Source organism: Rhinopithecus roxellana, chromosome 12 (assembly GCF_007565055.1).
Source record: "Rhinopithecus roxellana isolate Shanxi Qingling chromosome 12, ASM756505v1, whole genome shotgun sequence".
In the NCBI taxonomy this organism is placed as follows: Eukaryota; Metazoa; Chordata; class Mammalia; order Primates; family Cercopithecidae; genus Rhinopithecus; species Rhinopithecus roxellana.
Window position 1 is genome coordinate 43,434,178 of NC_044560.1, and position 14,394 is coordinate 43,448,571.

At 39.1% G+C, this 14,394-nt stretch overlaps 1 protein-coding gene across 4 annotated transcripts in view; it reads right to left on the reverse strand.

Annotated features, from left to right (window-relative positions):
• Window positions 1-33: 33 nt before the first annotated feature.
• The window catches only part of DNAJC6 (DnaJ heat shock protein family (Hsp40) member C6), a 160,007-nt gene continuing 145,646 nt past the window's right edge, over window positions 34-14,394 (reverse strand). For 3 of the 4 annotated variants that reach the window (XM_030942490.1, XM_030942492.1, XM_010370715.2), the window contains 5 exons: window positions 14,024-14,143; window positions 9,767-10,030; window positions 6,794-6,936; window positions 4,163-4,339; window positions 2,005-2,354 (listed from right to left, as the gene is read on the reverse strand). In XM_030942490.1, the coding sequence (XP_030798350.1) occupies window positions 2,253-2,354; window positions 4,163-4,339; window positions 6,794-6,936; window positions 9,767-10,030; window positions 14,024-14,143 (806 nt within the window). In that variant the 3' untranslated portion in view covers window positions 2,005-2,252. Of the gene's footprint in view, window positions 2,355-4,162; window positions 4,340-6,793; window positions 6,937-9,766; window positions 10,031-14,023; window positions 14,144-14,394 lie in introns of all 4 variants that reach the window. The other variant, XM_030942489.1, reaches the window with a different exon arrangement.

Genomic DNA, 14,394 nt, shown 5'->3' on the forward strand with positions numbered 1-14,394 from the left:
TACAAGTACCCAAATAACTTGGATTTCCACAAATATTTTTGAACCTTTTAATATACATTACAAATATTTTAGACCAATCACATTTTGTTGTAACATATTTACAAAACAAAAAATATATTACAATAAATATGATGAAACAGTGAATCTGATCAACAACAAGCTTTGTCACAACCAGCTATTTAAAAGGAATGCAAAAACCTGTTGGTCTGCATATATTAAGAGTTTTGAGATAAATAGGGTTCCAGAATTATAATGTATCTGGAAAAGAGATGTGGGGGGAAATCCCCAAATTTAAGTTAAGTAAGATTCTTTCTCATTGCTAATTACATAATGTTTAATGATGTTTTAAACTGTGAACATTGATGAATTATCCAAACATGATACAAAGCTAATGTAGTTCTATCATTTCAAAATATGTGACATCCACAGAATATCCTTTTAATTGTTATTATGTACTGTAGTTCACACAATATCTACAAATGTGAATGAGGGAAAAAAAACAGGTCACAGCAACATGTCTCACATTCCAATTTTAAATAAGACAAGCACATACTGGATCAAACATTATTTTATAATACGTTAATAAATAACATCTAGTTTGTTATGGTTACCTTGAACAGTTTATGACTGTATATTTAAAAAGAGAACATTTTCTTTGAGTTTCACATTATCAGTAAAAGGTAAAATAAATAATGAACTTTAACAAACAAACAAACGAAAAAAAAAAGAGAGAGAGAAAGAGATCTATGCAGAACCTAAAGTATTTTTGACATGCCGCTTTTCCGGTATAGCTTGCCACGAGAAAATTAAAACAAAAACAAAAAATGATTGTCTTTTCAAAACAACTTTTAAAAGCTTTTCACAACATTGAGCATGAACCTTTGAAGATTAGCATGAAAATCTTTTTGCCCATCTGCTTTGCGCATATATATATGTATGTATAATGCACATTGTATATGTGCACACAAAAGAGATCTACTAAAGTCACAGAACAGCAAACTGCTTACCCCTTAAAATGAGAACCAGCCAACACACTGATCTAATCCAGCCAGTCTAAGATCTGGAAAGCTTTCATTCTTGCTTTGCTTTCACAAATGTCCCTGTATGAATGTTGTTCCTGTGGATCCCCAACTACTTTTAAAACAAAAAGTCCACTGTAATAATCCAATGGGTCTAGATTTGCCTTGTGGGGAGGTGGGACCTGGTTCCTCAGAGCAGATACTGACAAGCCATCTGACTGGGTCTGCAGGTGAGTGCAGCTCTCTCACTGTGATCGTGCCATTCTCATAACTCCTATTCAGTGTTGCCTTCTATTCTCTTACCACAACCGCTCACAAACCTAGAGAACACTGAGTCCATACTAGATATTGGCCCTGATAAATTGTGAATAGGCCAAACTACTTTACCACCTGTTTCCAGCTAAGAATGTTTTCTCGGCTAAATAAAAGAAGAGCATTAAGCCTTACAGCAAAACTAGATGTTTCATTTAAACCAGGTTTAGAGTTGTTGTAGTAGTAAGACTTTTTACTTAATTAATCACAGTTTTCTAAAGGGAAAGAAGGGTAGCAGCCCACTTTCCTAACCAGGAATAAAGATGTCGGCATCTTCAGAGTCCCTATTTTCTTTAGCCAGCATTTTCATTCATTTTTAGCTTAGTCAGAAAGTTGGTGGTAATCACTGGACTGTAGTTTAATCACTGGACTATTATCACTCCCCACAATTCAAGTTCCTTTATATTTGTTAGTCCTCTTGACCAAAAGACATTTACAGTATTATGCTAAAGGCCTTAGTAAATTTTTACTTAAAAAAAAATACTTGGTCTTGTTCTGTGAGTCTGCATAAAGCCACTGCTCAAATTATATCTTTCCAAGAAAAATCTAGGAACCATTAAACCATCATATAACTCTATTATCATAACTGTTGCTCATTAATCCTATTCTCAGACAATGTGATGGGTGTTATGCCTTCATGGGTGGTGGCCTCTGTTTTCCATTTCCCCAAGTAGAATGCAGTGGTTCCGCAAGTTCATCTGACTAGAAGTTCCTCTCATGCTTTGGATCTTTTATGGTGGGAACTTTGAGAAACCAAACATCCACATTCCTTATCGATGAGAAATTAATTCATGAGTAACTTAACGGTTTAGTACTGAAAACATGTTACTGGAGTTTTTGGTTCATCTGCGAAAACCTCAGAATTGTGACACACACTAAGCATTAGCACAGGTCTGCAGCAGGGATGGAAAAGCTCCTGAATTAATATAAGGGCTTTTGGCCTTGGTTTTCAAATTCAGACCAGGCATCATTGAGCTCCATGAAAATCATCTTTGCGTATTGCTCATAGGGTTGCCCAGTAGCCTGCAGAGAAAACAAAAACACACATTAGATACCACAGACCAAAATGTTATTGATATTGAAATTTTCACTGCCAATATATGGACTCTAAGTAATTGAAATGTTTTTCTATTTTGCCATTTCTACTTTTCAGCCTAATCTACTATATCTGACCCAAATTACTATAACCTCCCCATAATGCCCTCCCCCTAGAAATGCACAAGGGTAGTAGTAATCTGTCAAGAAGCAGACAACAGAGAGCTTATCGGGCAGCAAAAGATGTATCTATCTTCTCCAGAAGTATCTGCCAAATGACAAAGGTTCTTGACAGCCCATCTCCACTGACTAGGTAACTCCTATTTTCCCGTTTCTAAACCGTTCTTTGAGAGTCATAATGGGGCATACAGTTTGTGGATTTTTCTGGGCTCTTGTTTCTCCTTCTCTTTTGATTCATCAAAATTCAAGTACTACCATTGCTTCTCATTAATTCTTCTTTCCAGACTAGTACAAAAAAAATGTAGAGAGATGAAAATCAAATGCATCAAATTCAAGCCTGTGTTCCCAAGTGGCACTTCGATCATAGCTTCATGTCATATGACCGGTATAGTCTATGTGACAGCAAGATGACTCACTTCTTTCTGAATGTTTCTATGTATTATACTATGATTTCATTTGGCCATGAGTTAGTTGAAGTTTCTGACAAGGTAGAGCCTTAGATGTATATATACTTCAATGAAGACATAAACTGACATAATCAATATAGTGATAATCAAGACAGTGGCAAATTTAATTCCATTTTGAATATTTTATTGATTCTCACAAATTTTACCAACTACATTCTAAAGCTTTTCCACTACTATCCTAGCTAACCATACTGTTTTATCTCTAAAGGAAAGAAGTTTTCTTCTGTCCAGCTCTTAGTCTGTCCTTACTATTGTAAGTCAGGACACAATTTACTTTTTCTTTTCTTTTCTTTTTTTGGAGACGGGGTATCACTCTGTTGCCCAGGCTGGAGTACAGTGGAGTGATCTCAGCTCACTGCAGCCTTGATCACCCAGGCTCAAGTGATCCTCCTACCTCAGCTTCCTGAGTGGCTGAGACTACAGGCTCATGCCACCACACCAGCTAATTTTTGTATTTTTTTTTGTTTTTTTTTTTTGAGACGGAGTCTCGCTCTGTCACCCAGGCTGGAGTGCAGTGGCCAGATCTCAGCTCACTGCAAGCTCCGTCTCCCGGGTTCACGCCATTCTCCTGCCTCAGCCTCCCGAGTAGCTGGGACTACAGGCGCCCGCCACCTCGCCCGGCTAGTTTTTGGTATTTTTTAGTAGAGACGGGGTTTCACCGTGTTAGCCAGGATGGTCTCGATCTCCTGACCTTGTGATCCGCCCGTTTCGGCCTCCCAAAGTGCTGGGATTACAGGCTTGAGCCACCGCGCCCGGCCCGTATTTTTTTTTGTAGGGACGGGTTTTTTCATGTTGCCCAGGCTGGTCTCAAACTTGAGGCCTCAAGCAATTTGCCTACCCCGGCCTCCCAAAGTGCTGGGATTACAGGCATACGCCACCGTACTCAGCCACAATTTACTTCTGAGCCCTAAAAATTAATCCCTGGGTAAATCTTACTCTCTCTAAATAAGCCCCTGTAATATATAGTTTGATATCTTCTTTCTCATTTCGTAAAATATAACTATTTGTTTAAATATCTGATTCTAGCCCATAGACTTAGTTTTATTAAAAATGGGTCATATCAACCAGCACATTTAAAGTAAAACACATACTCATAAGATAATGAAGCAAGGACCTGACAAGTTACACAACAGGGCAGGTTATACCCACTTTATCTGGGTGCACCACCAGGACAGCCTTCCTGTACACCTTCTTCACCTGCTCTGGTGTTACCAGGTCTGCCATGCCAACTGGTTTCCACTTGGTCTCCCCAGCCCACAGCACAGTATGCATCGTGGAGAGAAGGGCTCTGATATTTCTTTCTTTACCTTCAATCCATTCCAGAATCTGTAAACACGAAAGGAATTAAGAAATTCAAATGCTTAATTACTACTTCAGAAGGTTTCCACTAGGACTCTAGAAACCCCTTCTGTTCCAGCAACATCAAAACACTTAGGGCAACCTGTATAACCCAGGCTGTTTCCTCCACCTGAAATGCTTCTCCTCCTTAACCTCCTACCTTGTCTTCCTGGTTAACTCTATCATCCTTCAAAAGCCTGCTGAGGAATTTCACACTGTTAGACTTTGCAAGTTTGATTTCCTTTCTCTCCCATCCCTACCCTCAGAGTTACACTCAACATAAACTCCATGAGCGTAGATACTGCACTAAATAAGTAACCGTTAAAAAAGGGCCAAACTTCTCTGGGCTACTCTACCTTAAACATGTTTTTACCATAATATGTGCCACACTTTATTGTAACTGTGTGTTTGTCTTTCCCTTCCATTAGGCAGAACTGTTTGAGGAAAAGTATTATTTCTTATATATCACTGTATCTCAGAACCAAATAATCAGCCTGGTGCAAAAGAGCTCAAAAAGGCCTGTTACATTAATTGATCCATTTAGTCATTTATTTGAACTATGAACATTCACAGTTTGAACAAATGAGGTGATTAAGTCAGAGGGATCATAAAACTGTATCAGCATTGAGTACCTAACAGGAGTTCGGCTAAGTGAGTGTTGCTGGATGAATGGTTCAGTCACGTTAATGACAGCTACTCTCCCAAACAATTACATACCCTGTACCAATTAAATAATCAAACATGGCTTAAGTGAAATAAACAGCTTTCTTTTATAGGATACTGTCCGAGTTTGCCTAATGAACAAAGGTTTTTGAGATGAAGCACAAAGTTTTTGGAAGAAATATTAAGCTTCTGTGACATTGGGTGGAGTGAAAAACATGCAAATGAAAGATCCTACATTGTACTAAAAAATGTATCAAAGAATCTAAGTTATATTAGATGTATATTATATACATCTGCAACAAATCTGTCAGGAAATTATACAGAACAGTGGTGTATGTTTTCAGAATGTGTTAAGATTGACTTGCCGTTCCAGTACTGGTTTTGCAGATGCCTTAATACAAAGACAGATTACATCCTCCTCTTTCAGTTTGTTATAGTGTCAGCATATTTAGTATTTTGTCACATAGGAACTCAACCTCTCCATCTGTGAAGAACATTCCAATTCTCTTGATCTTTACAAACTCTTCCAGACTTCATACCACTCATCAACATAACCACCCTCTATTTCCCAGCTAATCTGCATCCACCTGTCCATACAACATCTTCATCTGTGAAGTTATGTGATTTTTCTTCAGCTGTGAAACAAAGAGGTTAGATTTGCTGATTTGCAAACTTAAAAAAAATGCTGAAACATACTAAAACAGTATGTTGATTTGAGGAAAAAAGAATGTTGATTTGATTTAAGGAAAATCCTCAAATCTAATTTTACCTAGACCTCCAGAATCAAAAAGAGATAAAAGTAGAACTGCTTGGGTTAAAAGTAGAGGGAGACAATGGGGAAGACGGGAGCCACACTTCCTTCAGCCTTTCTCTCCTCTACCTTCCAAACCTCCAGGTCTAATGTTGCAGGAATTGGTAAGTGTCAGATACGTAAATATTTCTCTATCAGTAGAGAAAAGATCCTGGGGGCTTCAGTCAATCTGGTTTAATAAAAAAGCTCTCAAGGCAGAAACAGAAAACATAAATAATGCATTCTTCTTACCAGCAAATTCTAATGACTCATCTTTAGAATGTGAATGCCATCTGAATAACAAAATCACCTCTTAAAAAGTGCCAACTGCTCATCTGAACAGGCAAACAAAAGAAATCTATATTGCCATACCATGGAATAACATTTATTTTATTAAAGAAATTAAACAGTGTGTGCAACCTCCTCAAAGCTACTTTGCTATTAAAGGGAACAGCTGTACTCAAATCACAACTGCAAAGACCAAATAGAGTGGCCACCAGAAATCTAATACCACGCCTTCTATAGGTGATATGGTCCGAATGTATGTGTCCCCCCAAAATTCCTATACTGAAATTCTAATTCCTGAGGTGATGATATTAGGAGGTTAGGGCTTCCTATTGGGAGGTGATTAGTTCATGAGACACATTTCTTATAAATGGGATTAGTGCCCTTATGAAAGAGGCCTGAGCAAGACCTCTTTCTTCTGCCTATGAGGACACAGAGAAAAGACCACCATCCATGAACAAGGAAGATGGCCCTCACCAGACACCAAAATGGCTGGCACCTTGATCTTAGACTTCCAGCCTTCATAACTATGAGAAAAAAAAATTCCTGTTGTTTATAAGCCACCCCATTTATCGTATTTTGTTATAGCAGCCTGAATGGACTAAGACAATAGGTTAGTCTCATGCTGATAGCTCCATACACATGACTTTACCACATGACTTTGTCATACAGGATAATCAAGCTGTGTCAGGGGCCTCACTCACCTTTAATTTCTCAGGATCCATTTCCTTAGCCATTTCCTCCTTTCTCATCTCAGCTATTGTCCGAGGCCCCTTTTTGTCTTTGTGAGCATTGAAACCTTGACCAGAGAGTAGGTCTTCAAAATCAGCTGCTTTTTGTTTCCCTTCTGCAATATAATGTTTGAAAATCATTATAATTTTCATTCTTAAACATAATGCTGTATCATTATCTCACAGCATCTGGGGTCTTCAAGGTGTTTTTAATATGCATTCAGTCCCTTAACCCTCATGCTTGCTTACCCTGTGAGTGGGGTAAGAGACTCTTGCATCCATTTTACAGATGATGAAAATGAATCTGTCCAGAATCATATAACATATATGTGGCAAGGTTAAAACTGGAGGTTGATTCATGAAGCCAAATCAAATTCCATCTCCACTGTACCTTCTCTTTAAATAAGGAAACTCATTATCCCTCCAGATTATAACTAACTCATATCAGTGTTGGCACTGGGATCTGGGTTTTGGTAGTTGAAATCCACGCATGCTACCACTTTCCTGCCCCTATTCTGTTGATATTTTAGTCAGTCACTTTGCTCTTTCTCTCCAAGTCTGTTGTAGCCTCATAATCTTTCTCAATTTGATTCGACAGGCAGCCAAGCATGGTGGCTAGGAACAAAGAATTTGGACCCCAACTCCCCAGGTTTGAATTCTAACTCTGCCACTTAATAGTGATGTGAGACCGGGTGCGGTGGCTCAAGCCTGTAATCCCAGCACTTTGGGAGGCCGAGATGGGCGGATCACGAGGTCAAGAAATCGAGACCATCCTGGCTAACACGTTGAAACCCCGCCTCTACTAAAAATGCAAAAAAATTAGCCGGGCGTGGCGGCGAGCGCTTGTAGTCCCAGCTACTTGGGAGGCTGAGGCAGGAGAATGGCGTGAACCCGGGAGGCAGAGCTTGCAGTGAGCCGAGATCGCGCCACTGCACTCCAGCCTGGGCGACTGAGCGAGACTCCGTCTCAAAAAAAAAAAAAAATAGTGATGTGACTCAGGCAAGTTACTTACTATCTCTGTTCCTCAATTTCCTCATCCATAAAATGAGGATGGTTTTAGGAATATTACTTACCTTATGGAGTTGTTGTGAAAATGAATTAGTTAACATTTAAAATGCTTAGAACAGTGCCTGGCTATCTAAATGCGTGTTAAAACAAAATAGAACCAAAACATCAGTCCATACAGTCAATTCAAATCAACCAAAATCAGTTGGTTGAGTTGAAAACCATCTGCTATCTCTATACTGTAAGACATACACACACCTGCACTTGCACACACCGAAATGTAAGTGCTCTGAAACTAGGGATTTTGTTTCTTGTTTACTGTTGCATCCTCAATGTTTTCTACACTGAAGATGCTCCATAAGTATTTGCTGATTGAAATCACTCACCCCACATCTATCTACTCAAAAATGGAGGGGAATTGACATGACTCTATGGAACTGTCCAGGAAATATCCCTGGTAGTCAAGAACAAACATGATGTTACATACCTCCAACAACTGAATTCCTAACGTGTTGGTGTTGTGAGAAGCACTTGTGTTCTAGCCAGTAGAATTTAGCAATAAAGGGCAGGGGTTCTGCAGCCAAACTGCCAGGGTTCAAATCCTGACTCTGTCACTTATAAGCTGTATCAACTTAGGAAATTACTTCATCGATCTGTGTCACAGGTTCCCCACCTATGATATATGGTTGGTTTTGAAGATTATAAGAAATAATATGGGAGTCCCCCGACTTATTGACGGGGGGTATGTTCCAAGGCCCGCAGTGGACACCTAAAACCACAGATAGTACCAGACCCTATATACACAGTACTTTCTTTGATCTGATAACCGAGATGGCTACTAAGTGACTAATGGGTGGGTAGAGAACACAACATAGATGTGCCGGACAGAGGGATGCTTCACATCCTAGACAAGATGGAGTAAGATGGTGTGAGGTTTCATCACACTACTCATAAAAGTGCACAATTTAAAATGAATGAATTGCTTACTCCTGGAATTTTTCATTTAATATTTTCAGACTGCAGTTGACCTCAGGTAACTGAAACTGCAAAGGATAAAACCACAAATAAAGGGGGATGACTGTACATGAAAAATGCTTAGGATAGCACCTGGCATACAGTAAGGACTCAATAAATGTTAGCTACAGCTACTAGGAAGAGCAGAAGAATCTCCTTTCCATGTTCCATAGAGAGAAAGTCCTGTTCCCTCACCATGTTCCTATGTACTTCATTGCAGAGTCTGACAAAATCAACTGAAATATAAAATGTACCAAAATAGGCTTTTAATAAACTCAAATCTAACCATCCCTCCTATGCAAAAATATTACTTTTCACTCATTGTCAAGATCCTATCCAAGGTATCCTCCAGCCTCAGGTGTTGGCACCATTATAGGTACCCCACTGATCTCAGGAATCCACCAAACAGAGCATAAGAAAGACCAAGTGTTCCAAGACACATACAGTCCTCTAATTGGGACCAAAGAGCAAGTATAACCAATGTGCTTGAAAGATTCCCCAACTTTTTCTTCTACCTCCTCTTCCAAAGGAATAACAGCTTTAAGATCCATCCACCTCTCCACTCACATCCCTTCAACATTCATTTAGTGCCTACCCTATGCCAAGCATTATGCTAGGTGCTAATGATACCATGGCAACTAAGACACAGTCCCTGCCCTCCATGTGGTTTCAGTGTGGAGAGAAATGGACAAGTGAGCCCACAGTCACAAAATGGCATAAAAGTTAGAAGCATAGTCAACCCAGGAGGCTCCAGGTACAGCACTGGGGTTAGGGATCATGTTGTGTCTCTACAACTATAAGATTTCCTCAGAAACTACTGAATTGAAACTACCCAGAAACTACTGTCACCATCAGACATACACATTCAGGCAGTGTGACAACACAGACAGGCTGCCCTATAGCTAGGCCCCATACCACCATCCTTACCCAAATTACTTGATCCTTTCCCACGTTCGTTCTGGCCCCCAGGCATGGCCGAAAAGCTCACATTGTAGTTGGGTCGGTTCTGGGGAGAGGAGTGGGGCATGCTGGGCTGAGGCTTAGGCTGTGGCTGCTGCCAGTTGTAGGCACCTCCCTGCTGCCACCCGCCACCCATAGGCTGGGGAGATGCCTTCTGTGGCGAGCTGAGAGGTGGGAATCCTCCACCCAATCCAGTTGGTGTGGTGGGTTTGCTGGCAAATGAAGAACTACCTAAAGAAAAAGAGATAAAGAAGGTAAAACTATATTGAGTGGCCTCTAACTCTTGTGTCTTCAGATATTGTTTGCAGTGGCTTTAGTAGCCATCCCCTTGACTTAAGTAATCTTCCTAATATAGATAAAGGAATTGCAGGCATACATATTATTTCCTTAATCCCCACAACGACACTTTTAGGTATGTTTTAATGGCCTCATTTTTCCTTCAGATGAACAAACTGCAGGTCAGAGCAGTTAAGTGATTTTCTCAGAGGCACACAGCAAGTGGCTGAGCTGACACTTGATTCTGGATCTTTGCCTCCAAGTCAAAAGAACCCTGGCTCTTCCCACTGTGCCATCCTTCCCCACCCTTCCATCTTCTAAGCAGATTCTACTTTTTCACTAGAATAAAATGTTTTTAAAAACTACTAAATGACAAGAATGGGGAATAAAACAGAGTAAGTCCACTCATTAAGGTGCTACTTAAACTTCAATTATTAGGATTAATCACTTTTTGTTATAAAGCATGGTTAGTGCCCAAGAGTAAATAAAGATGTTTTGAAATTTCACAAGTAGGTTTTAATTTCATACTACTTGCATTTCATTCAAGGAAAGCAAAAACAGTCAACATTCTGATAACTTTAAACAGGACAAAGGATCTTATTCAAGCTTTAAAAATGATGTTATTTTGTGCCAGGAATTTAAGTAGAATCGTGATTGCATAATCTCCAAACTTTTAAGCACTCACTGCATAAAAGCTGGGTTATGTCCAAAATATGAAAACCAGCTGTGACTTGCATTTAAAGAGGTAAAATGAGAAACTGAAATGTGATGATCCCTAAAGACCCTTTCATGTAATAGTCTAAAGGAACAACAATAAAATAACTAATATTTATATAGCTCTTTAGAGTTAACAAAATGTGTTTATGTACATTACTGCTCAGATCTACACAACACTCTTAGGAGGTAAGTAGTATCACTGGCCCCACTTTAAAGATAAGGAAATTAAGGCTCAGAGAGGTTTCCTGATATGCTCATGATCACACGGCTAATTAATGGAGCTGGGGTTAGACTATGTACATCCTACCTCCAAATGTCATGTTCGTTTACTGCACTCAGTAATCCTTAATTCCTCTCCTAATTGCTGAGCCTTTCACTATAACTCATCCCTTACTATCTCTTCTTTCTATAGATACTTTCCCTATTCTGATCCTGGGACTCCACTTTCCTTCCCTACTGGAAATGTATCATGATCACTGGACTTACCGTCAATCTGAGTTTGAGTCTCAGCTCTATCATTCATTCTTGCATTTGTTCTTCATTCATTCATACATATATACACTAATTCACCCCTATTTGGTGAGCATTACCAAGTGTCATGTACTATGCTGGGCACTAAGAATATAGCTGAAAACAGGACACAGAGAATCTTTCTATATCTCTCTTCTAAAGCTGGGTGAAAAAATCGCACCCCTTTGAGCCTCAGTTTCTTCATCTGTTTAACCAAAACTATGTCTATATCACAGGTATACTGTAAAGACATAACTATATGAAAGTATTCCACAATTAAGCAAACAAAGAGATGTTATATATTATAAAATAATGTAAGCTCATATGCTAATAAGCCCATGCCTAGTACATCTTTAGGGCTCAATAAACACTTGGTGATAGGAAAATGTAATGACAGGGCTTGTCTTCAAAGTTGGCATTGCCCCACTCATTCCATAACTAGGAGTATGAAGTCCCTCTTCCTATGTCCCAGAGCCTTCCTGCCAAGAGCACAGGAACATACACTTAAGATTTGGTATTCATTCTATACTGGGGTTTCATTTTATATTTAAGGAAGCTTACTTTGTTCTGAACATATATGTTTTTTATTTTAAAATTTGGTAAATATGGAAAAGCCTAAAGAACTAAGAAAACCTTGCCATTTGCCTACCATACTGTCAGTTATTCATTCATTTAGGAAACACTATTGAGCATCCTCTAGATGCCAGGCTGCAGATACAGTGGTGAAAAAGCAGACGCTGACCCCACACTCATGGGGCTCATCAACATTGCAGGACTCTCTGATGTCTACCCTTCTAGAATATTTTCTCCCTATGCTCAGCAAGTCTAATTGTTAATGCAATTGAAGCAGATAACTGACAGAAAAACAAAGTGGTAGCTAAATCCAGAGACCACTGCAATCCTCATTAAAAGCTACAGCAGTGGTTCTCAACCTTGATTGTGCATTAGAATTACCTGGGGAGCTTTTTAAAAAATGCTCCATCTTGTGTAGCCCCTAGAGTAGTGGGGCTACACAAGATATTTTACATTCAATTAAAGTTTCTTCCTCCCACCGTAGTGTAAGTTTCAAAGAACAGGAATGTCATCTGCCTTGATTCTTTATTACATCCTGAATGCCTACCACGTAGTAAGTACTCAAAAATACTTGTGAAATGAGGGAATTAATGTTCAAGGGTAGAAAATCATTGACTGGATGAACTGAACTGATACCCCTTCCCACACTCAGCTACATCAACCTCTAAACCTTTTATGAGTGCAAGCTCCAGAGCTAGACTTCTTGGTGTTGAAAGCTTGTGATTTGTGCATGTTACTTAATCTGTTGTGTCCCTGTTTCCTCGTCTGTAAAATGAGGATCATAACAGTCACTACTTCAAAAGATTATGAAGATTAAATGAAATGATATATGTGAAGCACTTCAAGTAGTGTCTGGCACATAGTAAGGCCCCAATAACTATTAACTGTTATTTTTATCATTTTCATTATTTGACATTATATTATATATTTGTTAATTTATGATTTGATTCCCCTTCTGTAATGTAAGTTTTATTAAGGCAGGAGTTTTGTCTTTTTTTTGCTATTTTTTTTTTTACCAAAACAGTCCTAGCACCTAGAAGGCACTTTCATAAATATTTGTTGGATGAATAAATGCATTAAAAATCAATAATAAATGAGATTTTATTAAAGTAAAATTTCATCTGATGTAGTAATATTACTTTAAAATTTGAAATTTTCTGTAAGATACAAAGAAAGGTGGAGAAGAAAATATCTGCATAAAAGAATTTTGAGAGTTCTTAGAAGGGAAAAACACCTAAATAGTACAGAATGGAAGATAAAGATGCTGACACAAGTTACAGACAACAATGGTAGCCAGGCTCACATTCCCTCCATCTGGCTCTAAATGCCTCAGGAGGGCTTCCTGAGATCAGGGACTATCAATATGGCCAAGATAAACCTTTGTGTCAGGGCTACCCCATCCTTATTTAACAAATCTGCACTGCCCCAGAGGAGGAAGGAAAAAGGAGGAAGAAAATGTTTCAGAACACAGTACTCTAATGAACCCCTCCTTGAAAACAGGTTCCTTGATGAAATCAGTTTGAGAACTCTGGTCACTGTGACCCTCTTAGTGGTAATCAAAATCCGCTGAAACCAGTGTTTCCCAATCTCACTTGCTCTCAAAACACTTACCCTGTGACATCTATTAACATATGGTGAAAATATTCTAGAAATACAATACTTGAGTCTATTTTCTGTATAGAATTTTACAAATTGACCAGAGAGCACCACAGTTAATGGAGAGAAGGGGAATGGTGTGAAGATCTCACAGGTAACACCACAGCATCACAGTAAGTGTTCTGCAAGGTTGGCATCATGTGGCACAAATCCATCTGACCAGCCCTGTCTTATACCATTTCCCTACACATTACTTTTGCGCAGCCAAACTCTGCTGCCATGAGACCCTGAAAGCTCTAACTTTATTCATACTACACATCCAGAATTAGGCACTGGAGAAATGAATCAATAAAGATGATTTTGAATCCCGTATCTGATTCTCACTTTCTTTTTTTAAAAAGCCTATCTCAGGTTTCAGAGGATAGATTAAGAATACACACTATTTGAGGTTCCAGGTGACAATACCAGCTTGCTATAACACCAAAGACTGAGATTTGAGGCTTTGTAGCCATAAATAAATGTTATTTGTAGCTCGATCTTCTGAGTTTGTACCTAGCGTCCCCAGGTCGGCAAAAGGATCCAGAGTCTGGGGTTTGTTTTGATGGGTGGGAGTACCATGCGAGGATCCGGTTGGGCTGGTGGCAGCTGACTTGCTTCCCATTCCAAAGCCTCCTGAAAAGGAAATAAGGTCACTGAAAATGAGTTAGTTGTTTGAGGCTGAATTCTGAAATTCAGAATTCCAGAGTTACTGTTCATTTGTCTCCTAGGCAAATTAGGACAGGGTTTGAAAATGTCTAAGAAGTTGCTAGACCCTGTTTCCCTGACCTGGGTGAATGGTGACCTTGAACAAGGACAGAACACAGAAAAGACAAATGCTGTTTCCAAACCACAAGTGTGAACTATTATATCCACTGTTTGTTTTA